The sequence below is a fragment of the Neodiprion pinetum genome, chromosome 6, assembly GCF_021155775.2.
Source record: "Neodiprion pinetum isolate iyNeoPine1 chromosome 6, iyNeoPine1.2, whole genome shotgun sequence".
Lineage (NCBI taxonomy): Eukaryota > Metazoa > Arthropoda > Insecta > Hymenoptera > Diprionidae > Neodiprion > Neodiprion pinetum.
Window position 1 is genome coordinate 27,435,166 of NC_060237.1, and position 27,522 is coordinate 27,462,687.

The following is a 27,522-nucleotide window of genomic DNA, read 5'->3' on the forward strand; positions in this document are numbered from 1 at the left end:
GATATATTTACGTATTTAATATTGTACAATTTTATATAATTTCCAATAACTTTTGTATCCACGAATGGATATGATATTCACAATCGTAATACATGATTTTGAGAAATCATTGGCCCTGTATTAATTATACACTGTCGCCTCGTTCGACGTTTCGAACAAATATTTTACGTTTTAAAATGCAAGACAAAGTTCATTCTTCAGAGATTCGACACTGCCAGCCCGGTATTTTGACGATAGAACATTGATGACTATAATTTTTTAAATATAATTTTTCGTTATTTGAATATTTTTAGAATACAGTCCAATAGATGGGTGATGAAAAAATTGAATCATCACGTTCCAAAATTTATGAAAAATTACACACCACAAGGTGTAAATGAGGCAGCGAATTTTCATGACCGTCCAGAATTTTTCAAAATCTAACTTCAGCTGAAGACTGTCGTAAATACTTGATCATATTTTCATAACATTGATTTCCATCGTCAGAGTCCTTGAGCTCAATATTGGTTTTCTTTAGAGAAAAATAAAAATTGGCCACACACCCTGTGTACCATACAAGTTTATACACACGCCATTATATCCACGTTATTTTTCCACTTCGAAAAGCGGGAAACCCTTGCGAGACCACAAGGGGTTTGTTTGCGTCGAGCTTCGAGTGTAAATAACACATCTGTTTCGCCTCAGCTTCAGCCGAACCGCGGTCGACCCTAAAGTTCATACTTGGAAGCGTAGAAAAAAATCAGTCTCGTGGGTTGGTCGACACGCCTTGCCGCTTGTTCGAGTTCCCCACAGCTGTTGCATACATGGCGGCTGAAGAACGCTGAGTCCTTCCTCGAAGCAGAAACGCCCTCCGCAATATACTTTGGAAAGCTCGCCTGAGCTCTCTGCTACTGCAAGCGTATATCAGGGGATTGATACAGCTGTTGAAATACCCGAGCCAGAAAGCAAAGGCGAAAACCGAGCTTTCGGAAAGGTTGCACGACTCGCAAGCCGCATCTGCAATACATATTGTAAATGAATCAGATTTTTTATTGTGCTAAACGGTTTACATGAAAAGTCATATGAATTCTGCAGACATTTGTTGTTTTTCTTTTTCTTTTTCCATTAAAACACAACGCCTTTCGCTTTGCCGTATATTCAACAGACAATTGAACCTGGTGAAATGATTTCTATGACAAACTAGGAAAAAGAACGAATCCTAAAAATTCATCAAGAATTGTAGTTTTTTCATAGAAAAATACGATTCTTCACGAATGTCTATGAAACTTAACGATGTTTAACGTAAATTCACGAAAATATACAACTTCCGTAAAACGTAATAGTTTTGCGTAGATTTTGGTAAAAGTGTGTGAATATCTGTGAAGATCTATAATTGAAATCACGAGAAATAGTTCGACACACATTTCGAGAAAATGAAACAGAAAATCTATGAAAAAACGGAGTATTTTCTTTCGATTGAGCAGACCAAAACTACGAATCGGTCCAAATTCTAGACCGCTGCATTGAAATTCTCATAGAAATTCATAGAATTATTTTAACCAGCATAGCTATTAAATTGGTAAAAGTTTGTTTAGCTCAGTTTTTCCCATTGAACTGACCATCTGTACAGATATACATTATAATATTAATGCCTTAGAAATGCTATGCTAATAGGCATAATGTTACGAAAGTACGTATATCTACTTGGCATTCGGCTAGTTTCGGTCACAATAACACTTTTGGGCTTAGAGCTCTCTTTGTATCGGCACTTAATTATATTCGGTTCAGGTTTACCGTCGAACGCGATGAGGTAACAACGTTCTTCGAATACACGTACATTACGGGTCACAATATTCTTCTCCAAGTGTTAGAAACGTCGAGTTAACAAACTCCGGATAAAGGTTAATTGGAGTTATCTGTCAGCGTGTTTCTTTTCCCATTTGACTCCCGAGGCGCTAGATCATGATTAAAAAGTAAAAAATGCACAACGCGATCGAAGCACCTTCGGCATAACACAGCGAAGCGTGGGTATAACATGAACCTTTTTCATCCGGTAGATGCGAATTGAGAAGCTGAATTACTTTTTCAATTTTACCTCCCACGTCGCGCATCGTCGAAATTGCTGTCTCAGAAAACACGGGGGAAAAATAAATATCGGAATCAATCGCGGAACCGCCCTCATATTCTGGATGCTTTTGCAGACCCCCAGCCTTCCGCCCTTTCCATCAAAACGTGAAATACGCTGTATGTAGGAACGAAATGCAGCTTAATATCCGGTCTGCTTTATAAATCGCTCTCTCTCATCGTTTAGCAATTTACCAAATTGATTGGGTGAAAAAAAAAGAGAAAATATGCCTACAATTATGCAGAGAGAGAGAGAGAGACAGAGATAAAGAGAGAGGGAAAGAGAGATAAGAACCTTCCTACCTATGGGTAAAATAATGAAGAATGGAAACCAGCAGAGTAAAAAACCTCCGACTACTATCCCCAGCGTTTTTGCCGCACGTTTTTGCCGCCGGAATTTCGCCGCAGGTCCTCTGTAAAGAGCGCCGCGACGTCCTTGCGACGCCCAACGTGCCGGGGGCCCGGGGCCCGACACAAGCCTCGTACTGGATTCACTGCTGCCGCAATTCTCCGAGAGCTGAACAAACAATGATCATCTTTAATTATCATCTCCTTCGGCGATGCACCTGGGAGAAGGTCGCGTACGTAAAAATTGGCACATGTCTGTCTGTCACTCGCAAAGAGGGGGGAAATACCTCGATCCAGAGTAAAATTGACCTTTTAAATACCATGTAACACCGGCCATGAAACGAAATTTTTATTCCAATCATTATTTGCGCCTTTATTTTTTCACTTCCATTATAAGGTTGCCGCTGTTTAACACTCGGTTTCAAATTGACCCAGACTGTACTATTCTTAGAGCTCTAGTTCTCAATCGCTGTTGCACAATTTCTACAACATTTTGCGACTGGTTGCGTCATGCAATTTACTGTACTTGACCCTGAGTTGGCTTTGGAGTTCATCTAACTTCGGGTGAAACTGATGTAATAGTTTTTGCGAATAATTAAACGGAATACACGATAGTCGTATCAATGATTTCATAAAAGAAGACGAATATACGAAAGTATTTGAAATTCTAATAAGCACAGTGATTTGAAGTTTTAGGAGAACGTAAGATGGTGGCTGGATATTTTGTTTGTGCAATTTAACTACCAAAGAAGCCATACGTGGTAGCTATTGGTGTAAGTTTTTACCAGAAAATGCATTAGGCACACGCTGGATTAGGAGATTTTTATATTCTCGTCTAGGCTTGATTCACAGACTGCGAAGTTAGTCGTGTAATTGCCTAATTTATGGACCCACAGGGAATGTCTGACAGCAAACCTGTTCTATCGACAAAAAGACAGCGCGTCCTTGTAAAACGTGAGTTATATATTGATCAATCCATCATGGAAGTGCGGTCAAGTGCAATACGTCGCGATGAAAAGGAACGCGACGACTTGTTCGATTCCACCGTAATGCCATATATATTATACGATTGCAAGGCACGGTGTTTGTCTATTCTCAACTTGTTTCATGGGAATTGGTAAATCCCAGAGCGTCTGCTCACGCAAGTTTTCAATGATGCTAATTCAGCGATCGTGCAGCGAATGTCGAACAATCGTAAGACCTGTAACGAAGCGTTTCGAATTTCAGTCATGGAAGCTTCATTCATCCCGTATAGAAAATACATGTGGCGAACGGTGCTTTATTATCTCTTAATGTTCTTTCAGTTCCAAACAAACCGTACGAAGCATCGGGATCCAAACGTACTTAAGACTTCTTTTTCGAGCTTTCCAAAGCTAAGCGGTAACCGCTTACGCAACTGCGATTTTAAACAGAGTATACATATAAGCTGAATCGTACCATCAATTATACAGTGTCTGCAGAGGTTTGCGCAACTGCATGTTTAACACAGCTCGGCTCAGGTGATGACGCCACATCTCTGTATAATGGTCCAATTTCGAACTCCAACAGCCATAATTTTTCGTAAAAATATTTTCCCGCGATCAGGTTTAAGATTAATTAGAGCGACGAATGAGGCAACGCGAGTAACTACGCAAATAATTAGGACGAAGGTGCGTGAATGGCTGGAGATTTATAACACGCGTACAATGACACAATGCGTCGACGTTGGGATCCGAACGGCGTTAAAACCCCGGGAAAATCACAGGAGGTAAGAGTTAAAAAGTATTGATCGAATCGTTGATCAAGTACGACGCGTGGAAAGTGAAGCACGTCACTCGCTCGGTCCGACGACGACATCGTGGCTGTATCCTCATTATGGAAAAAGGTTGGTAAACGGAGGGTGCATCGATTACGCGTGTCCAAATATCGCATTGAAAAGTTGAACGATAAAATTGTCAAGGCGTGCCAAAACGGAGGACAAACATATTAAAGGTGTTATTGCGGCGTGGCAATCAAACGCAATTTCTGTGTACCTGTTGTAATTGATGATGGTGATCGATTGTCGTCGATCATCGATCAACGTCCCTTCCAATAACTCCACGCGGCTTCGGTTTAATCATTCGTCATTCACTTTTGCCTAACGAAATGCGGGAGAGAATGTATAAGGCAATTGTTGCTTACGGTGACGGTAAAATCTGCGTTTAGCCTTGTTGTTGTTAAACTTATCACATTACTCGGAGAGCTGCTGATCGCAGAGTTGGCGGGCAATCAGCCTTGACTGTACGGTTGGTCCGATCTGACTTCAGTCTCCAACTGACAAGCAGGCTGTAACGATCCTTCATCGATCATCGAAAGAGTTTCACTCACGCCCGAAGCTTTTTTTCTACCAAATTTTCTCAATATTTTTATTTTCGGTCGACTCAAAAATCTTACAATTTTAACACGCATGTTTGCGATGTCGAGGAGGAGCCAATTTTTTGCGGTATTGAAGATTCTGTGATAAATTTAGGTAAACCGTAGAACAAATGTGACCGGATACTTGTGGACTTGAATTATTTATTGACTCCTGCAGCAACGTGTGCATATAAATATCAATCAGTTAGAAAATGTTCCCAGTGCCGAGTAGAAAATACGATGAAGAGAAAAAGACAAGAGCGTATTGATCAGGTATTGTTTAAACAAATCGTCACATTTAATTGTTACGATTTTACATTCATTCTTTACGATCAGTTACCCGAAGTAAGAATTGTGCAAACTTTGTGGTCAGTACTATTGATCCGTGATAATTACACAAGAATGTTCCAGTATAATTATATGAGTAACGATTAGAAATTATCCTGTCGTTTGGTTGTTCAGATTGGAAACATTTTTTTTTTTTTCTCTTATACACCTATACTTTTTCTACCTAGAATTTCGCAAAAAACATATATTCACTTTTCCATTTCAGTTCCCGAGACACCGAGTGCAGTATTTAAAGCACATCACGAGTCAATAATTAACAGTGTTTCATCAAATTGCGCTTGCAACAAATTACGGAAGGCATTGACGTTAGATCCTAGTGCGCGTTTTGAAGCAACTGCGATGCCTTGTCCGTTAACAATAAATTATGCATCTCACGCAATTTCCGCCCGATACGTTGGTCTGCTAATCCAGCAGTAAATCTCCATCCTGCAAAGTTTGCCAACGTTTAATGTGGTCACAATAAATATACAGTAAATACATATAAGGATTACAGAGAATATTCGCGAATCACACGTTTGCTCGTCGTATATATCTATACGTATACTTGTACTTGAACCTGGTAGGAAAAATTTGAAAATGTCCTTGAAAATTTTCGCAATCCTTTGGCTGCCCCTGAGGTTGGGCTGCTGTACGGATTCTTTGGGATTGTTCGAGAACGTCATGAGGCGATTCTACCAGTTTCCTGAACCAACCTCGGAGGGTTTGCTCGACGACGAGAGTCACGTACCGCCGGAGTACGACTTCGTAATAATCGGTGCGGGTTCGGGAGGATCAGTCCTGGCGAATCGTCTGACGGAAATTCCAGGATGGAACGTGCTGGTGTTGGAGGCAGGCGGGGAGGAGATATTCCTGACCGAAATACCTCTGCTGGCTCCAGTACTGGACGTGACATCCTTCAATTGGGGCTACAAGACAGAGCCGGGGTTAGCGGACGACAAGGGCAAGGGTGGTTTCTGTCTGGCGATGGAAGGCGGCAGGTGCAATTGGCCTCGCGGCAAAGCAGTCGGCGGGACTTCGGTGATAAACTACATGATGTACACGCGGGGTTCCCGGGGTGATTACGACGCGTGGGAGTCGATGGGAAACCCGGGATGGAGCTTCCGTGAAGTCCTCCCGTACTTCATGCGCTCGGAGAACATCCGGATCCCGAAATTGGATCGACGGTATCACGGAACTGGCGGCTTCCTGGACGTTGCTCACTCACCGTACGCCTCGAAATTGCGGGATGCTTTCCTCGGGGCAGCGGATGAGATGGGGTACCGGGTTAACGACTACAACGCCGAGCGTCTCCTGGGCTTCTCGGTGGCACAGGCGAACCTGAGAAACGGTCGTCGAGTCAGCGCTAGCAAGGCCTTTCTAAAGCCCGTAAGGGACCGGCCGAATCTCCGTATCTCGAAGGCCTCCAGGGTGACCAGAATCGCTCTTGACTCTCAACGACGACGCGCCATCGGCGTGGAGTTTGTCAGGAATCGGCGACGCCACTTCGTCAGGGTCTCGAAGGAAGTCCTCCTATGCGCCGGTACTCTCAACTCGCCCCAGCTTCTCATGCTCTCTGGGATCGGGCCCAGCGAGCATCTCCGATCTATCGGCATTCCCGTTGTCCAGGACCTTCCTGTCGGCCTGAACCTGCAGGACCACGTCAGCATGTCCGCCCTAACGTTCCTCGTCAACGAGAGCGTAACTGTCGTCGAGGCCAGGATGGCGTCCAACCCCGCCAACGCCCTAGACTTTTTCCTCAGGGGTACCGGGCCCCTAACCATCCCTGGAGGCGCCGAAGGACTCGCTTTTCTCAACACCAACCGTCCCGCCAGATCTTTGGGCTCCAAAGACCGAAGGCCGGGAAATTCGCTCTTCGGTGACGACGACGAGCCAAACGTTTTAGCCGAAAACGACTCGGACCACTCGGACATAGAGATTGTCATGGGGCTGGGCGCGCTGACCGGAGATACTTCCGGCAGTGTCAGGAGGATCCTCGGACTGAGAGAGGACTTCGTCAAGGAAGTCTTCGGTCGCTACGAGGGACACGACGCGTTCACTCTGGTCCCGATCCTGCAGCATCCAAAGAGCAGAGGTAGAGTGACGCTGAAGAGTGCCGATCCTTTTCACTGGCCGAAACTCGAGGCGAATTATTACGAGGAACAGGACGACTTGGACACCATGGTTAGGGGCATAAAAAAGGTTCGCATATCCCACACCACGGTGGCTTAATTTCGTGTACTTAGGACCAACTACGGAGAATTTTGAGAGGTCGTGCGAATATACGGCCCGAGGGTTGTACCTCTGCCTCTTTGGTGATGCAAATATATGCGCGGGTTGCCGTCTGGCATTCGGTTTCTACAACGTATCTTTTCTCTCCGACCTTATCCAACATGTACGAGTGTAGATTCTCGACGTCTTAGGTCCTTTCGGCTTCTACCTTGCGTGGGATTCGTTTCAGCCTGAGTTTCTTTCGTTTTAACGAGGATACAGTTACGGAATTGTTGACCAATCCGTCTCGGTTCGATTCAGGGTGCAATTGCGAGACTGCGTGCCTTTGAATCGGTGTTAAGGCCGATGATACTCGACAGCTAGTCGGTCCAGTTACAACTGCACCAGTCGTCCTTGAGAAATCGAACGAGTATAATGAGATGCCAACGACAGCGCGATGAAAATCGGAATTACATAAATCTCCGGGCTGGTCAGTAACCCAAATTCCACAAAACCTGTAGTGCATGATGTTCGGTAGACGCTTACGATTATCCCTGACTCTGGGACTTGAATAATCGTTGGGTCTGTAAAACCGGTTCCATCGTACGTGAGAAAGTGCTACCGAAATGCATGTCTACATGTAGTATACGCGTACACACTACGTACACGATGCTTCGTACGCCTTGTGCTTTAAGGTCAATGTTACAACTTGTCCGCGATCACATGCAGCACACGATTCGATCGTTTTAACGACACGCTCGTAAAAACCTTTCCGATCAATTCATTACAGCCTTACATATCAGGAACACGCGATCGAAACTTTTATTGGTCAGAAAATTGAACCGGAGTTAACAGGCGTACAGGATTCCAAATTTATCGTTATTCGTTTCGCTGACTCGCGATTCCCAGGATTGAAAAAAGCTGTCGCCTTGCATAAAATTTCAAATGATCCTCCTTCCTCCATTTTTGATTTTCAGGCGATCGAGCTGGCCGGAACCAAATCCTTCAAGCGCTACAACGCCACTCTACTTCCGGTCGCCTTTCCCGGATGTCGCGACGTCCGATTCAACTCTGACCCTTACTGGGCTTGCGTCTCTCGCCAAGTGAGCACGACCCTCGGGCACTTTGTTGGTACCTGCAAAATGGCACCGAGGGAAGATTTCGGCGTGGTCGATGCTCGGCTCAGAGTTTACGGGATCAAGGGTCTCAGGGTCGTCGACGCCAGCGTCATGCCGACGATAATATCCGGGCATACAAACGCCCCGACTTTCATGATCGGGGAAAAGGCCAGTGACATGATTAAGCAGGATTGGGGGGAGTTCGTACGACCGTCGAGACTGTAAATCGTTGTAATTTCCTTTCCGAAATGAGCGCGAAATCAAAATATAATATTGTCCAGTGTATATAACGATAGCTTGTAAGAATTAAGCGAATAGTTAATGAACTTGCGGATTATTTGTTTAAGTTTATCCCTTTGCCAATCAACTATGAATGAGACCACTGTTTGAAATGAAAGTTAGGTAAAGAGAGAGAGAGAGAGAGAGAGACAGAGAGAGAACAAAGACGATGGTGAACACGAATTAAACTGTATACATAAGATATAACAGAAATGAATATTATAGGTGCAAATTCGAATAATAAAAGCTAGTTAGTTATCAACAGTTTGAGAAAAGATTTCATAATTACGAAAAAAAACTGATGTTTTTGATTCGGTTCTCAGTTTTTTGACTCATTATTTATAGCCGATTACTGACATGATGTCAGTTTTTCATCATCGTTCACGCGAATAAAATGACTGGAGATTTTTCTAACAGTTATTTCTCTTACCCATTAGCTTTTGATTTACACTCTGGATCCCATTCCCTCTTATTCCCCCCCCCACCCCCCTCCGATCCGTTTGGTACGTACGTATATGATAATTTGTTCATAACAATTGTGGGTGTTTCGAATTACCTTGTTGCCCCGATGGATGCGAAGGGTTACGTGACTCCTGGTGACCGATCCAGCGGCGAGAAAACGGGATCTCTTTACGGCAGCCTTGTAAACAAGGCCATAAAGTACGAGGATAACAAGAGCCGGTAGATAAAATGACCCACAGGCAGAAAATATGACGTATCTACGGTAGAGAATTGGAGCAGGGTGTGTATGTACATAATATATATATTTGGCTTCCTGAAAAAAAAATGTTTATTCCGCTTTTCGATATCCCACTTTTATTTACGTAACCATAGTTTATGACGTAGTTTTGATAAATACTATTTTTACGTCGAACACTTTCATGCGTCAGATTTTGATGTGTAAAAATGTTATTCGTTCAAGAAAATATATAAGTTGTGAAATGATAGCGTACAGATTTCCGTCAGTTGTATAAAAAAATTATTATCTTCCTTCAACCGTCAGAATTTGATTTCTTACGTGTTAATTAAATGACGAAGACACAACCTCGATGTGGCACCGCTTAAAAAAATTGCATGGTGATTTCCTTTGACGAAGTTCAATATTGTGTTAAGAACTATGATTTCATGAGGCGGGAGATCGAAAAAATAAAGTTTTTCATTGAGGCAGTTTAATATACGTAATAGGGTATATTAAGGCGGTCCTTAGTAGGGTTGTTTTCGAACTGTTATGCTCCCAGGAACTTGATTGCTTCCAAATTGATTTTTAAAAAATTCCTGAAAATTTGAGCTGTCTGCATCAACTCTATGGAAATATCATGGGAAATTCTTTTTTTGCTCTTTGAAATTTTATAAGTCGTTGTCGAATATACCGAAAATAATGGAAAATACATATTTTTGTAGAGAAATTAACGTTCTAAAAAAAACTTCGATCCATAAAATTCGTAGATGAAAGCGTTCATATGTTAAATAACGTTCAAATTTTAATTTACATAAAATTATCATTCCGTCAAGTACAGCTATGAAATAAACAACTGTAACACAAAATATATCACAATGTTCGTCGACAACATTTCATTGAAACTTTAATTAACGAATTTTGTGTATCAGAGTTTTTTCGTACAGCGTTCAATTCTCTGTAAAAATATATATTTTCCATTAATTTCGGCGATAAGATACTTCGATCACGAAGCGGACTGTCTTAGAGTCGATACAGAGAGCTCAAGTTTTCAGAGAATTTTTTTTTTTAACAGTTTGTAAGCGTTCAAGCCCCTGAGAGCATAAAATTAAAAACAACCCTATCAAGGACCACCCTAGTGGATGTACCATACATATATGATGCATTAACGTTAATTGTTACAGCAGAAGAAATTCCTGCCAGCGTCAACACGTTGAAAAATATATTTTCCAGCCGCGTCGTCGTCTTGGGGGTGGAAATTAATACCCTTGTACAAGACTCACCCCAACTGCTTGTTGACGTTACACTCCCCGGTTTCTGGAACGTAGACGCTGTCCTCGGCCCAGCCTAGCGGGGGTCCAGCGCTGATGGCCAGGGCCAGGAGCCAGATAGTTGCTATCATTAATCTCGCCCTTCTTGTCGTGACAACCCTCGAGTAAGTTAGCGGTCTGGACACTCCGATGTACCTGCGCGAGGCTCGTGAAAGCTTTTTCCCCTTTCGAGAGTTTCATCTAATTCGCACCCCACTTTTTACGTCACACCTCACATCCATCCGTCCAGTCATACTTCATTTGCCTGACAATTTCTTAGCATATTTCCCCTCTCCTTCCGATATTGCATTTCGCAGAGACTCAATCACGAAGGTATTGAAAGCGCGACATTTTCGCGACATCCGTCGGATCACCGAAAGAATTAAAAACGTACATTTACGTTGCTACTTTCACAGCAATTCGTAAACCGAATATTATTATATCCTCGACACAACTCGCCGGGTGAAATCTACCGAGTAGCGTAAGAAAAATTTTCGACTACTTTTTCCCTCAACGCGTTGAGCGCTTTTTCGGAATGATAAACGGCGATGGTTTCGCCTTCGCGAAACGGGGTAAAAAGCTGTGCAAAGAGAACCGTCGTCAAAGCTGCGGTATGGCAATTTCTTTGACAGAGGTTCTGAATAATCGTTAAAGTGTCAATAAGCCTCGGTACTTTTTTCGGCAAAAGTAGCTGTCGCAGCACTTTGGTAAGATAAATTTCCCGTGCTATTTACCGAGGATTTGTTTTTTTCTTTTTTTTTTTTATTCAATTTTTTGTCCGGTTTTTGGATACCCTCGAAAAGGGGGGCTGCTGAAACCCCAACAAATTTTCCTCTACTTCCAAATTCTCTTACCTGTCCACCGAGATTCCACACAGCGACAATATGCTCGCTGTACAGCAAAGAACGTCCAGTGCTGCCCAGAGAGAACAAGTGACGGGACCAAGGCCCCATCCGCCCCTGAGTTCCCTGCTCGCGGAGAGCGGGAGGACCGTCAACCCTAAAAAATTGTGGCGAAAAAATACTTGAGTTCCAGGGTCGATCCCCGAATTTCGAATCCCAGGTCCATCGGTCATCGCCTTTTATCGCGTCTTGTGTAACGTCGAGAGAACGAAGGAGAAGAGAGGGGGGAAAAATAAGGAAAAAAAAAAAAAACACATGTATTACATATCTCGGATTCTAATACGCCACGCCGTGTGGGCTTAGAGAATCTGAGCAGAAAATGTATGTACCGGGTGTAGAAAAGGCCGGGTCGACACGTGTGGATTTACAGGGGTTTCCGTCATGTTGCTTCGACCCTTTAGGTCACGATTAATGGATTTCCAGTTAGCAAAGTAGCCCTTCGTTATACGTCGGGACTCGACGCCACCGGCTACCTTTTTTTCCTCCTTAGCTTTGCACAGGCTGGTATCATTTCTGATTTATATACGGGTAAAACGACGGTCAACGTTTCAGGACTTACAGACTTTTCCGAGTTTCCAATTTTTTTCACACGTTTATCAGGGTGTTTACGATGAAAATAATTTGCGATTTTCAATCATGGCATCCCCGATAAAGTTATGCCGAGGATCGCGGTCAGTCGATTTTTCATGTTTATACATTTTTTCTGAATTTATGAATAACGAAATTTTTTTTATCGATTACATCCATCGTGATATCGATTCACGTCACAAATGAGACCCACACTTGTAATATTAAGCCTCAATTTGATGTTTAAAAAGTCTATTTGACGGCTTTTTCATCGCTGATTCAATCTCATAAGATAGTTATAATTTAATATGAACTTTTAATTTAGGAGAATAAAATTCCCGGTTGATATATCTTCGTGTTACGGATCGTGATCTTCGGGTTGATTATAAATGTCAGGGTAAAAATTAATAACCGAAGTGCCCCGCCGTGTTTCTTCAAAAATTCAAAAAGATGTGTTAAAAAAAAAAAAGTGAAAACTTAATCGAGCCCGATCTTTCAAATTTAACGTAGAACGCTCAGCTTTTTTTTTCTTTTTTTTTTAAACACCCTAATTTTTATATTAGTCGATGTAAAATAGGTACCTAATATCAAGTCCGCGCAGGCCAAATTCACTATCAGAGAATGCGTCGGTGCTCGCAGACTTGGACTCGACGCGATCGCAGCTATGACCAAGGTGTTTCCACCCACCGTTAGAAGGATCACGCACAGCAGTGCCAAGGCCTCAAGGGCGAGTAAAGGATCCTGCGAAAGTTTGAAAGAAGAAAGATAAGACGGAGAGATTAAGCGAGCGTATAATTATTCGAGGTGACGGTTGAAAAAGTGGGGAAATTTTGGGAATTTATAACTCGACAGCGGACAATTAGATTTGATCGAGGATCATTTTTTCCGAAGTGTGAAGATCGAGCTTCGTTTGAATGTTTTGTATCATTACAATCAATTATCAGGAAGCCATGTTACGTCGACAATAGCTTCAGCCAATTTGTATTGCCGTGGTATTAACGATGTTTCAATAACATTACGAATAATTTATTTCCCATTTGCATAGAGTATTTCTGGATGGTTTATATTTTACATTATTTCAACAACAAAATAACAACCCGTTAAAATTCGATTTTTCGTCCAACATTGAGGACTTTTTATTTATTTTTTTTATTCAAGTCCCAAAGAAATATAACAAGTAGAAAAAAAGAACAAAAGAACCGTCGAGAATACCGTCTCCAAATTCGAAGTAAATAATTTGAGTCATTGTTCAAAAGCCGTGGAGTCAACTGAAAAAAATACAACGAAAATGGGTCTGTTAAAATTAAATATGGGCCGATTAGAGTAACGAACTTTTGATCCACTAGATTTCACAGTGACTGGTTTTTATTTCCATTACAACAAATCCCAGTGGAGTTTTCTTCTTTTCTTTCCTTGTTTTCCACCTAACGCAAGAAAGACGATGACGAATTGGGAAATTTTGTCGCTAATATTCTCCCGAGTTGGAGCCAGCTTTGCAGGAACAAGTATTATTGGTATGCATGAAACGAGGGTGAAGATATACGGTACAACTTATTCTCGTAATGCGCGGTTATTCGCTGGCTATCTGCAGCTATGTCCATAGAGGTTAAAGTGCCCCATCACCATTGCATAGATGAATCTCTCCGGTATGGAATTCGTCCGTTAGCTTTGCCGGCGATTCGATGACCAGCGAAGCCTGCAAGATTGATAGTCTCGGAACCGAATAGCCATTTTGAGGATCGATTTTCGTAGGTGTCGGAAAAGATCCTTCCGCCGCATCTTTTGTCGTTTACGATCAGGGGCGAACCGTTCAAACTTCACCGTCAGATTCCGCGAAGCAACGTGCTTTTTTCGAATGCGTGTAAATATATTAAAAAAATTTTTACACAGCATCGTCTTTTCACGCCTTACCTTTGTGCCCTTCGCGAGCTTTCACCTTGCGGAAAATCTCTTTGCTCCGCGTCATAGTGTTTTTATTTTTTCTTTTTCCTTCGTTTTCTTTTCCATCACTGTTATTTCTATTTCCTTATATTCGGTGTCGCGAGTGAAAATGTGTACGGGCTAAGGAAAATTGCGTCGGTACGCGGACCGAAAGTTTTTTTTTCAACGGTCTATCTTTAGCGTTAATGGATGCGAAAATGGGAGCAGAAATGGGCTTTTAGCCGGGCTTCAAAAGGGAGGATTTGAAACTAACGGGGCTAGTTCATCTCACTACAGATTTGACTCGATTAAATCGCGTTGGTAATTTCCGCCGTTGCGTTTTCCGCGCGTGCATTATTCGCGGTTTTTGCTCGGTACGTACACGGCGTCGTTTTTCATTTTTGCATAAATCGATATTGTCAGTATTATTGTTACACTCGCGACACTGACATGACGTATTATTATGAATACACATTCGGCCAAATTTGACAAGCGAATGTAAAATTGTGCTCCCTCACGTGTGTCTCGATGTCGGCTGAATAGTCGCTGATTTCTCCTTGTATATTATACGTACATATATGTATATATGTATGTACATATACAAGTCGCCCTTCCGTCGACAGAAATGAAGAGAAAAAATAACTAAATAAATCAGATTCCACGCTATTATACTTACAAGGAATCAAAAGCTCCTGCCACGGTTCGGGAGTCGCGGCAGCTGCGTATCATACATTTTAATTTACCCTCAGATCGAGAATGCCGCGGAGCATCTGGCACCGGAGTATTTCACCCTCGCTTCGTTTTGTTGTGACTTTCTTGAAGGAATAAACCAGCCCACTCGGGAGATTTATTTCCTCGGAAAGAAGAAAATTCACCGGGCCGATGCTTTTCGCACACAGGCGCGCAAGAATTTCATTATAAAAAGCAGACTGGATGCCTGTAAACTGAACGTGGAGTCGAATACAAGCTTAGGATATATTCTTTTCGCTTTTCATCCCTCATCGAATATCGAACTTATAGTTTCGTCAAGTGCAGATAATTAAGACACAGCTTTTTTCGATCTTAAAGAGAAAAATAAATTCCGAGATGTGTGATTTTTTCTTGGTCTTATCACGTGCAATATATGAGCTCGCTTTCAAATTTGCCTAATAAGACGAGATTCAGAGCAAACAGGGAGAAAGTATGTTAAGCGGGAAATAAAGGGAGAGAAATTTTTCCGATAATTTTTACCTTCACAACTAGGAGCCAAAAGCTCTCGTTCCGTACGATGGTGGTGCAGTTGAAGTTGAATGTGTCCTCGGTGTAAACGACGGCTGTTGATACAGCGAGTGGATTGTATTCGGAGAGACTGTTGTTCGTCAGATTTACCACGTCGTCGATGAAAATTTCCCCGACTTTTCTCCCCTGAAAGCTACCACATCTGGTCATGTCGACCTTTTGCAGGACGATTCGAGTCCCGCTTCAGAGTCCGGAAATTGCGGGCCTCTCCATCGATTTCGTGAGCATAATTGCGAAAGTTTAGTACGCCGCGGTTATTTCTTTCTTCTTGTTTTTCCTTATCACGCCCGTCTTGAACGGACGTACCAACGTCGTATGGTAATTTCCTTTCATACCTTCATCCTTCCCTGTGATAATAAAGGTTATATTTTATGCCGGAGCTACTCGAGCTTCTTCGCGTATATATCAAGCCTTCTTTTCTTACTCACGAAAACCTTTCGGGGAATATCGATAATTCTTTTTCTCTCTACCCTTGTTTTCTTTTTTCGGTTTCAAGGGATTAATTATTCTTCGTCACGCCGTCTGGCTGATTGCTAATCGCGATAACCGTGGTTTCAAATAGATTTTACGCACAGTAGCTGCGAAGGTATGAAAGTCGTGAGTCCCCGATACGATTATACAAATATGAATGGAAAAGATGAAAAAAAAAAAAATGTTCTAAAATCCTTTTCATCAACGATATGTATGCCCTTTCATGAAGTACCGTGCATAAAGCTCGTCAAAAGATAATTAACGCTTTGGCCTGTACACAGGCTTGAGCAAAAAATCATATCTTTAGCAGACCTTTAAGGCGTCTTCAGTCCTGTCGCATAAGAAAGTTTGACGGGTCGTTTGGCGAATGGAAATGTAATCGCAGGTCCAGACACAACCTGAAACAGATATATGTATATACAGATAGAGTGAAAGAGAGAGGGTGAAGGGGATAAAGGCTAAAAAAGAAAAAATGACTAGACAAATTTACCAACGAATATTGTTCCGAAAACGATTGATTAATTTGATCTAAACAATTAATTAAAATGTATAGTATACAGCGTTACTTTTCAGTCCGGGTGTAACCATTAATTACAAAACCAATTAAGCGTGTTTACTTAGTGTTAGTATAATATCAGAAAACCTAGGAACTACGCACTTTTCCATGGGAACCTAGGCGTTGTATTATTTTATTATACAAGCGAGATGAGACAAGCAAAGAATTCGACGGGTTAGTTTCGATAAAAGGTTAACGCTGGATGGCCACCAAGATTATTAGTCACCCACGTTATAAATTACAAGCCTCGCATCGTTAAACATTGTATAATGAAATTTGCAAGCCTTCTCGGCTATTCGTCGTGCTGGGAACACGAAATTCGTGCTTTATAATACCGGCTGACGAGTAATGCTCCTGACGTTGCAGGAAAGGATGATGAATTGTACCGGGCCTGCAACGATGTGGTTAAATTCGAATTTTCCCGCTAGAAGTCGAACCCCGAAAATATTCGATCACAAATTTATACGGGTTGCAGAAAACGCGTGTTTGAATTGGATTAAGTGGATTTAGAACCTTGGTTCGATTCCGTGCACGTTTCCATACGTTCGAGGCAACACCTCCAGGAGCAATAAATTAGAACCGACTTGAGAATCGGCGAGAAAGTCCTTCTCGATCCGTTTATCCTTTCGGCTAATCCCGCGTTATTTGTATCCCCGAAATATCGCGAGTAAATATCGACCAGAAAACTTTTCCGCAAGGGTGGCGGAGCTTTCCAATTCACCGTATGAAAAAGCCCCACTTTCCCCAAAGCTCCGTGCATTTTCGATCGCGTTATAGGTATAATGCAAAACTGCGGCGACTGTGTCTCCTGTTTGCTTTTGATGGATTACATTGAAGCACGTTGATTCGCATTCAAAGAGAAATGGGGATTGTGTATTTGGAGCTGCAGAACTTCTGCGAAAGGGGTTGTTATACCGCCGCTCTGAGTAATTGTGTAATAATTTAACCCGACATCAAAATCTCGTTAAAGTTTTCCCGTATATATCAAGCAGATGTCGAACTTTAACTTTCTCCATTCGTTTGTGTAACTCAATCCTCTCCTGAGCTACCATCGAGGTTTCATCGAATTAGCACAGGATCCGGACTCTGAACGGTAAGTGAAACCGTTTTGTTTTTATGGTTATTTTTTACTCCACTCCGTGACATCGCAACCCCCGATACTCGATGATCTTGTCGAGAACTGAGGATGAATTGGCCAACTTTCTTTACCAGCCTAATCTCATGTGACATATTGGGCGAAACGAGAAACTCAAGCTCTCACGGTGAATTCTTTACAAGCAGAGCTTAAATACTCCCGCAATTGGATATCTCGATTATAGATATATGCGGGCAGTCTGAGTAGATGTATAAGACCGGTTTTGCCTACAGATTCCGATACCGACATCTTACCGACATTTTTAACCACTTGAGATCTCAGACACAAACCCCTCACATTGGTCAACTTTACCGATCATCGATAAGGTTGACGATTTTCGGGATAATCCAAAAAACGGGTTTGCGTCTGAGCTGTAAAGCGGCTAAAAATGATGGTAAAATGTCGGTATCGGAATCTGTACGCTGAACCTGCCTTATATATCTAACAGTGTGTATAATAATGAAGGAAGACGCGGTGATTAGTACACGAAAAATTCGTTTTATTCATCAGAATACATAAACTGGCTAAAATTACCGTCGAGTCAGCATAAAATGTACTCGCGAATTTTAGCAAAGAAAAAAAACACAATAAAATATAATTTAATGCAAAGCAAATAAACGGGGCTTGCAGAATCGCCGTAGAATTTGTTGCATGCATTTTGTCGAGTCGAGACGCATGAGCTGGAATAAATTTCGAGGTAAAAGCTGGTGCAGCTGGTTCGAGGTGAGCGTGAAAACCGAAAATCGTCGCAGCCGAATTTTCCATAATCCATTATTCATCGTCTGGTGTTGTCGTCGGCTGCTAACGCAGCTGTGCGATTGGATTGTCACTTTGATTTTCATCGAAAGTCCAATTTCTTTTTATTACATCCACGGCTGCACTCACCGCGAAAAATTCTGCAAATTATAATATGATTCGTCTCCCTGACTCTGACGATATTTCAAGGATGAAAGCTCGCAGTTCTGCAGAGCGGACTAGGATCGACTAGACTAATTGATTACCGCAGTTCCAACTTTTCACCCGACAGACCGTTGCGAAAGTTTGCCAAAGCTGGCTTCGGAATATTGGCGAAATTTCTGCCCACGATTTTGCAACCAAACTACGTGACGCCAGCAGCGAATGTTCCAGTTTTGGAAATCGTGGGAATCGAGATTCTTCTATTCCGGTTTCTTTTCTTTTTTGCGTGATTTCCCGCATCGGCTAAACTGAGACGTCGGGAAACAATTTATTCGGCTGCAATTCCACCGAAACATCTGTCGATTCGACCGAAAAAACCCTCAATGCCGGGGAATCTGAAGCGGAGTAGTCCTATCCGTCTTGTAAAAGACGTACAAGGTAGGTAGGTCGGAGGATCGATCCGTTATACCAAGAAGACATTTTCGACGTTTTTAACGGTGTGTATGAGTTTCATGTACTTGACAAACACGGTAGGTGTGGAAAAAAAAAACAATTTTTCTTAAGGTGAGAAGAGAGCCCGAAAGGCGCACAGCTTCTCAATTTCGCAATTTTTCTCCTCTATTCAGCTCACGCCCTTTACAATGTGCTTTATCTGTTACAACGAAACCTACGCGTCAATTTGAATTTCAATTTCCATGCCGCACGTCGCGTTTTTCTATCAAAACAGCTGTTCGGAATATCAGCGAAACATTGAGGATACATCAGGTGTCACAGCATTCCAGTCGAAGGAATTATATCCAAATAAATAATTTCGCGAAATGAAAACTTGAAAAATGCAATGAAAACATCGTCCTCTGAATACAAAGACGCGAGAGGAAATCAACGGAGTTTTGACTAAACTTACCTCTTCAAGCCTGTCGATTTCGACTCTTACGTTTTTCCACTTTTTGCCTAGATTGTACACCTGATGAATTCTTACTCGCATCAGACTTTCAATACGAATATCTGAAAAAACGAAACGCACCGTTCATCGATTGAACCGATTTTTCGCATCCCCTTTTGCAACATTTTTTCTTACCCTCAACTATGCATTTATTATCATTTTTTTTATAGAGCCTCAAAAGTTCGTAGAAACATTTCGACAGAAGAAAAACGAGATTAATAGGCTCCCTCTGGATTAGGCGACCAGAGTTTTTTAACTCGCTGCGTCTATTTCAAGCTGCTATAATCATTCATGCACACGCTCTATAAACCCGACTGCGTGAAAAGTTTTTTGTTCTTTGTTTCTACTCCCGTAAAACTTTACGACGCAGTATACCTACAAGGAGAGAAAAAATATCCGCATATCATGTGTTTCGCAGAGAGTCGAGAGGGGTTGGATCGTTTGACCGCGACGTCAAACTTTTCCGAAATAATTAATTGCCCCTCCTCCTCGGAAGTTCCGAGCCGAAATTTTGGCCATCCCTCTTCGTTGGGCGGCTATCAGTCCATTAAATAACTCGCAACCAAATCTGTGCAATCGATCTTTCTCTGAAATCCACGTAATAACAATAATGATAATAATTAACGAGCGGTATACGGCATTTAATGGAGTGTTAGGATAATTCGCGTCTCTCGAACCAGCAGGAGAGCTTAATTCTGCCTTAAGTTGTGACAGTTTAATTGACGTGTATATTACGCTCCGCTTTGAATCCGAATTAATCGGCCGCTGCAGATAAATGGGAAGGAAAGGATTAGCCCGGCCGAAAACAGGCAATTATCAGCTGTCCAGTCTAGCTTTTCCACACGTATCCATGACCTACAGAATCTAGCGCAAATTTGCTCGACTTACACTCGCCGAATGTTGCAGCAGGTGAGTGACTTGCCGATTTTCCTCGACCGAGAAAAGCTGGCGGGTAAAGGATGAGAATTGCGAACAGCGTCGGGTTTTTTTTTTCCCGTTCAAAACCTTCTTTATCAAACGCCGCCTATCAGAGCTCGGTGATTGATGCTCTTTCATCTCGGTATATCTATGTATACATTATATTGTACCTATAAGGACGGGGTAAAAATCGCTGGGAGGCAAATGACGCGAAGTGCCTTCGTCCCCCAATTCATCCGGTGTGTAATTCTGTCGCTCGAACGCCGAACGATTAGCCAAAATCGCGAGAAATTATTCACGGATTTGCGACAGCTGCGAACGTTCGGAAACTTTGCGAATTCCTGTTTTTTTTTCTCTCTCTCTCTCTCTTGTTTTTTTTTTTTTTTTTTTTTTGTACAACATTTTCTCCGTTCTTTTTTTTTTTTTGTGTTCGAATTCTTTCTTTCCTCGCAAACCGCGAAGGACGGATTCCGGCTTTGAATTTTAAATACGCACCTCGGATTCGTATTGGCGAGAATAACTCTCTTGCTTCTCTAATACCGACACCATTTTTCTTTGTTATCGTCTTATCGATCACCGGCTGTCCCATCAGCCAATATCCTTTCACTTCCGAGCGCCCACCGTTACCCTGTCAGATATACATATAGCCGGTTGAAAGGAAATCACTCAATGGGATAATTCGATCCGGTAATCCAATCCACGAACTGCCATCGACGATCACCGACGCCTCGGCGATTAAACACGAATCGAGAGTGATTATTCTTTCCTCTCGAACTTGTATATAACTTGTAACTATCCCGTTTTATTCGTTCGAGGTGTCGATTCAGAATTAATCCTCGATATTTCCTCACGTCTATTTCGTTTTTTTTTTTTTTTTTCTCCTCCCCAATTACGGATCGTTCACAGCTTTTCTATGTTTTTGCAGCGAATTATATACGGGATATTCGATCGCTAGAATCACCCGGAAAATGAAGAGCTGAGCTTTCATTTGATGATCTCGACGTTTTATGAGGTAAAATAGATAACTAGATGTACATATACGTTGTTTTGATTTAACTAGTTCGATTTTTGAATCGTCGAAATCTCGATATCGATGGCTGTTCCAGAGTTATGTAAGGAAATGTGAATTCTTTTTTTCAATATTAATTTCGCTCCGCCGTTTCATTCTCGTACAACCGTGTGAATCTCGCCTTGTGCGGTGAACAAAAATTGACGAATGAAAAAAAAAGCAATCAAAGATAAAATCAAAGATCGTCAAAAACTACGAGTAATTCCAGAATCTTAATTAGCATTCCTTTCGATCCATTGATTATTATTCCAGCTTGCTTTTGTCTGGTTCACAAGTTTGGTTCGACCAATGTTCCGAAGTTTTTCGGATCCGTTGGAGTCCGGAATGAGCAAAACACGCTGTAAGCAAGTACAATGCGTGAAGCAGGAGCTTTCATTGTGACGAGGCTGAACAAGGCGACGAATTTGTGGAAGATTGACAGGCCTCACCGACGGCCAGTCTGTTGTTGTTTGTTAGTCAAAGGAATAAGATTGATAGACACCGAACACGGCGCTTCGGAGTCGCGAGCTTGTTATCTACAGAACGTATGTGCAACGCAAGCATGTTTTACGCGTTTTTCCATGCATGTTTGCCGTACACAAAGTATCGGTTTCTGTGACGATATAGCGAGTCCGGTAACGCGCATGCGCGGAGGACAGAAATGACGCAGCGCGCATGCGCTGTTGCGAACAAATCTAACCTCAATTCCGTGTTTCGTGAAGAAACGCGTAACATACTTTTGTTATACAAAAAATCGTGTGAACAAGGAGACAACGGCCTTTTTGCCTCGCGTATTTTCAATATTCGTCTTCGATGTACCCACGACTCATGTTGCAAACCTACGCTCGGCCTCCTTTTTTCACAACATGTCGTTTACTGGATGTAGACGAGACGTGTCTCCTCGGTTTCCTCAAATCGCAGTCCGCCGTACATCCGCTGTTTTTTCCATCGAACAGCGACTCTTCGCCTCGGCGAGGAGAGGAAAATTCCTTGAAAACTGGACGGCGGTTTTTTCCACTCACTCACCCCTCGAAATTGCGATTTTTCCCCCCAAGGGCTCGCCTATCTCTCACCCTCCGCATGGCTCTTTCTTTGCGTCGTAATAGGAATGAAAACAAATTATCTTTTCCTTTGCTCCCGCATGCAAGCGCGCAAGCCTTGCTTTATAAGCTGCATGTATATACCTACCTACGTATAACTCTTTGACTTTGGTGTAGATTTATTCATTTTTCCTCGAGATTAAATTTCCCGTCTTTGCTTGTACACCGTTGCAGCTGCATCTTCTCGTTTTCTCATATATTATGGAAAGGAGTCTCGGTTATAATTGCGACCATTTTATCGTCTCGGTTAAGGCGTTTCAACCGACTTTTAAACGCGTTACTTATCGTTAAACTTGCAAACTCTTTTTTCCATCTACTTCTACACCGTGAAAACTGTCTCGCAAATATTTACGTTATTTCACGGATGAATCGTTCGAGAAGGAAATTCTAAATCATGTATTTACTCTCTATTCGGTTACCGGATCTTTTTTTACCCCTTTCGCAGTTTAAAAATTAACTATACGAGAGCCTCGAAACGATGTATAATGAACAAAGTTCAGTACTTGCATTGAGAGATATTTATCGTTGATGGTTAATCACGCAGTCCTTATCTATCTTCATTTTGTTTATTACAATCGAAAAATAATTAAATTGAGTTTTGTAGCTGTAACCAGACAATCTACACTACATATATTCATTTTGATTACAGCCACTCGTTGTATATTTTCTTGTAACTATTGTGTAACTATTGGATTTGAGTGAAAAAGTGTAGTAAACTAAAAGAATAAATCTACCTATACCATGATCAAAAAATATGGCATTGACAAGCATAATTAAACTGATCAATAAACAAATAAATTAAATACTTTCAGCTCATTTTCTTGAAAATTCCAACAATAGGTTCATTTTTCGTTTTCATAAATAACTTTATTAAAAATTTCGCTGCCAAGTTCGTTAATATAACAATAAAAAAAAAAGAAAACTTCAGATAGAAAGACAGCCAGACATCGATTAATCACGAATTATGTATACGTAATTTTTATCCTCCAAAGGAATCAATTTTTCTTCCTAATATATCAAAGCTCCCTTACGACGCTTCTGACAGCGAGTTAATTTTGGACGGTAAATTTTCAACGGATCAATGCGGATTTTCAGGGTGAAAAAATTCCCCGTAATTTAACCCCTGATAGGATACGAGCCGCGTATTTGATTCCGTATCGGTATATTGAATACGGATAGAAACCGGTTCGATGTTTCCCCAATCTCGATTTCACCGAGAAGGCTCAATCAGCGTCAGTTTCCGAAGCGTGAGTGGAAATTGACTGGCGTTGCTACAGAGCTGTACAACGTATAAAATATTATAGTTCGAAATAAAATGAGGATCAGGATAAATCCACCCCTTCACTTTTCTGGATCGCGATCGCAACCCCTTCGGATTCCCAAATTGGGGAGAAGTTTAAACAGTTCAGATAACCGAGTGGGGTGGGAAAAACGGGAATGTGGGAAAGAGATGAGAATACCGGAAGTTAACGCGTTTCTCGACTATTGTCTGCGCTCGGGCAAACTTACTCAGCTTACCTCTGAAAGCTCGGCACAGCTTTTTGTCCTGCGGAGATTGATATCGGCGGTCACTATAATCTACGGGGTGATTACGAAAGGCCTGATAATTTCACAGTCTCTTCGACTTTATACGTAACAGATTATTGTGTCATGCTCACGCCGGAAAATGTAACTTCGGAAATACGTCGTTTTAGTATCAATAATCGCACATTTTTTTCTCTCGGAGTCAAAGGACGAAGAAGCTCTTGGTTGTTATTGGAGGTGGAATTTTCACGACCTCGAAATATTCGCGAGGGTTTCGCACGGATCAAAATAAGTTAGGGAATAAACCCCTGATCGTGAACTTTTCGATTCAAATATCCAAAGTTTCGAACTCGAAGAAATATCCATCGGATGAACTTGTATAGGTATCCAACTGTAGGTTTAAAAGTTTCGCGAGAATTCACGTCGCTTGAATTTTAACAGGTGAATTACTAAAACAACGCGATTTTCATTCGGGTTCGAGAAGATACGTGACGTCACTTTTTATCGGAGAGTTCACCTTTTTTACCGCACACTATTTATCAGTACGTGTATATAAATGATGAAGATAAATGGAAAAATAAAAAATTATTTCTGCTAAACTTTTTCCCCTATTCACGCGCCCGAGTCTTTTGATTAATCGTTAAATTTTGTATCAGTTTTGTTTGTCACACGAACGGGTTACCGTCTCGTCTTTAATAGACGGCAGATTATTACATGCGTATATACATTGCCAGAAGACAAAGCCGGGCGTTGCTTTTTTTCTATTATTATTTTCAGCGCACCCTTGCGGATGTGGTTATGGAATAAGCCGGATAGGGAAATTTAAGACGAGAACCCTTGAGGTGTTTGTACTCTTTGGCGGATTGAAGATCCTGCACAAGCCGCACGTCTAACCGTGTAATATGTTTCCTGCGTCTGAGGAAAATTTTATTCGTTTTGTGGTTACGGTAATGGTTTATTAAAATGGGCATCCTTACAGAATAACGGTTTGAATAACATTAAAAGAAAATATACTGGTACAAGTATCAGTGCTACATTTTTTTGCTATTGCAGCATTGAAAAATATCTTTATTAGGTTCACTATATTTTTTTAATCAAATAAGGCCTTGATCGATTAATTATTCTTTCACGAATCTAAAATTATTGCGCAATTGTTGCCAGAATATATATTACGAGTGAGCTTAATCAAGAGTACCGGTAGATAGTAATTTATTTTCATTTTGTATCCTGCAGAATTTTTTATAAAAAAAAAAAATAAATCAATACATATATTTGTAGACCGCATAGTAAGTAAAATTAGATATTTCTCTCCGCGTGTTTCATTGCACGAAGCGATTAAATGCATCTAGTACTACGATTAGAGATAGTAGATTTTGCTATATTCTTTGAGGAGAGTCAAACGCGCAGTTTGAAATCGAGATAAACGAGCCAGACTGATAAAGACGTGTTATCACAGTATACGTCTAGGCTAAAGGACTGGATCCTCGAGCAAATTGTAATTTCACTCAGCACATTAACCCGAAATGCTAACTTTGCACGGTGTACTAACTCTTTGAAAGTTTGCAAAAGTAATTGTGAAACATCCCCGCCTACTTGTGCGCAGCTGTAATATCAAACCCGTCAGAAACCAAACGGGATAAACGAAGCCTTGGAAAGAATAATGAAAAGCGAAAGAAACAGCTCCGTTCCTTTTTAATAATAACAAAAATGTACTCTGGCTACCTTCGAATATTTTAACGATGCCTCAACCTCGTTGAAAATTGTAGAAAACTCGCCCGAATCGCGTTGTAGCAAGTTTTTCGCTTTGAGATCCAACTTTTATCAAACACGAAAGCTTCTGGCGCGTTAAACAATCCTCTAATTGTATTATCGTAACCAACCCAACGGACAGGGTCTTGTATTATCGATCCTATTTACACTTGGCGACAAGACGAATTCCAATTCAAAATCGCTTTCCACAATTCAATACTCAACACTTGGGGTTGAATTTTTTTCAGCTCTTCAGTCACCGAACAAACGATACAAACACAATTTCAACGATAAAACAAACGCCGAATGTAGTAGATAAGCCAATTGCACGATTAAAAACACGTTTTACACGTCACGAAGCTCGCGCAATTTCCCGTTCACATTTGACAAACACAATATTATGATTTCATAAAAGTACAGCCGCGTATTTGCACATTAAAATTGTTTTTCCTCACCCCCCCTTTTTTTTTGATTACCCCCGACGCAAGTTTCCAGGACTTTCGTATATACATAAGCATATGTAATACGTTAATATAAAGAAACCGAGAGGCCGTGTGATTTTTCCATGTGAAACCAAAAGTTATGACATTACGCGACAATAATGAATTTCATGCGTCTCTGCTTCCGCTGAGAGAGGAAAAAACCTCACGTTATGAAAAGATAAAAAAGCAGTTAAATTTAATCGAGAACAATTCGTTATGACGATCCATTTGTCCGAAGAAGATGTAACTTTTCTCTTTATTATCGGAAGACAAGATTTCCGGTACACATCGCAAATTTCATCGATGATCCAATAAAGGGCAATTTATTTTCGTCCTCGATGCGTTAAATGCGTTACTTGGAAATTATATTGTTGTTGACTTAGTTGTTAGAGCTTTCATAAATGGTGCAACTGCGTTGCAATTAATCATTGCAATTCGACGCTGCAATTATTCTTCGGTTATTGTCACAGTTTCACTCATCGACGATAAGCCGAAACAATCATAACCACCGCACGGCACGAATATCGAGCAAAAAACAATTTGTCAAAAGGTATTTTTTACAAGTAAACCTTGCAGCTGAGCGAAATGGCACAATGTACAATTAATAATAAAACGAGGAACGAAAACGAGTCGATCGGTTTGATTGAAAGGGTGAAAAAGATTGGTAAATAAATAATTTCCAACCCCGATTTATCGATTCGTTCTATAATTATAAATCCGTAAATAATAGCTCGCCGAATAATTCACTCACCGATTTTCCAGCGTCCGTTACCCGGAAACCAAGAGCTTAATTTCCAGGGTCGCAGTTTCGGCCCCGAATCCAAGAAGGCAAGAGCGGAGAAAAGCGCGTGCTCGCGGCGTGAAGTTACGGGAGCTTCTAAGCCGAGATTCCCGTTGGACCCGCGGCGTCCCGACGACTGCTCTGCACCCTGCAGTAGCGACACTCGATTTTCAAACCAGCCCCAACGAGCAGAGCCGAGAGTCCGTTTTCCCGAACCACCTTAGCCGAGGATTAGATCCGACCCTCCGGAGCGATGAGAGTTACAGGAAATTTAAGAAACTCAATCACTTATCGCAATTAAAACTTATATGCCCCGTGTAAAAGGTCGATTATTTCACGGTTTAACGCTGTTAGAGCTTCAATTTTGGCTTGTTTCTTTTTTCTCCGGTCCTCGCATAATTTCATTACTCAGAACCGCTGTGGACCGGTTAATTGTAAGTTTTAATAGCAATTTACATCGATTCTGATTGCCCGGAGTCTGACGATGATATAATACGTACAAAGAAATT

General features: G+C 41.5%; 2 protein-coding genes across 3 annotated transcripts; one reads left to right on the plus strand and one right to left on the minus strand.

The window, feature by feature from the left end:
* Positions 1 to 27,131, minus strand: Dop1R2 (dopamine receptor 2). Of its 2 annotated transcripts, none has more exons than XM_046631667.2 (9): positions 26,984 to 27,131; positions 16,193 to 16,278; positions 15,362 to 15,756; positions 12,793 to 12,952; positions 11,597 to 11,741; positions 10,716 to 10,898; positions 9,313 to 9,475; positions 2,407 to 2,620; positions 1 to 996 (listed from the first exon to the last, which is right to left on the minus strand). In XM_046631667.2, the coding sequence occupies exons 3-9, from the start codon at positions 15,557 to 15,559 to the stop codon at positions 740 to 742; spliced, it is 1,320 nt and encodes a 439-aa protein (XP_046487623.1). In that variant the 5' UTR covers positions 15,560 to 15,756; positions 16,193 to 16,278; positions 26,984 to 27,131; the 3' UTR covers positions 1 to 739. The 2 variants fall into 2 exon arrangements, with proteins under 2 accessions (XP_046487623.1, XP_068993247.1); XM_069137146.1 differs by lacking the exon at positions 26,984 to 27,131 and adding an exon at positions 19,373 to 19,457.
* Positions 4,717 to 9,199, plus strand: LOC124221547 (glucose dehydrogenase [FAD, quinone]). Its single transcript, XM_046631666.2, has 3 exons — positions 4,717 to 5,097; positions 5,378 to 7,350; positions 8,337 to 9,199. The coding sequence occupies exons 2-3, from the start codon at positions 5,749 to 5,751 to the stop codon at positions 8,700 to 8,702; spliced, it is 1,968 nt and encodes a 655-aa protein (XP_046487622.1). The 5' UTR covers positions 4,717 to 5,097; positions 5,378 to 5,748; the 3' UTR covers positions 8,703 to 9,199.
* Positions 27,132 to 27,522: the final 391 nt, after the last annotated feature.

Excerpts from the sequence above, each read along its gene's own strand:
- LOC124221547 (XM_046631666.2), top strand. The coding sequence starts at position 5,749 with ATGTCCTTGAAAATTTTCGCAATCCTTTGGCTGCCCCTGAGGTTGGGC. Across the intron at positions 7,351-8,336 it reads TGGTTAGGGGCATAAAAAAG|GCGATCGAGCTGGCCGGAAC; the intron begins GTTCGCATATCC and ends TTTGATTTTCAG.
- Dop1R2 (XM_046631667.2), bottom strand. The coding sequence starts at position 15,559 with ATGACCAGATGTGGTAGCTTTCAGGGGAGAAAAGTCGGGGAAATTTTC. Across the intron at positions 9,476-10,715 it reads AACGTCAACAAGCAGTTGGG|ATACGTCATATTTTCTGCCT; the intron begins GTGAGTCTTGTA and ends TCTCTACCGTAG. Across the intron at positions 2,621-9,312 it reads GCATCCATCGGGGCAACAAG|CTCTCGGAGAATTGCGGCAG; the intron begins GTAATTCGAAAC and ends TTGTTTGTTCAG.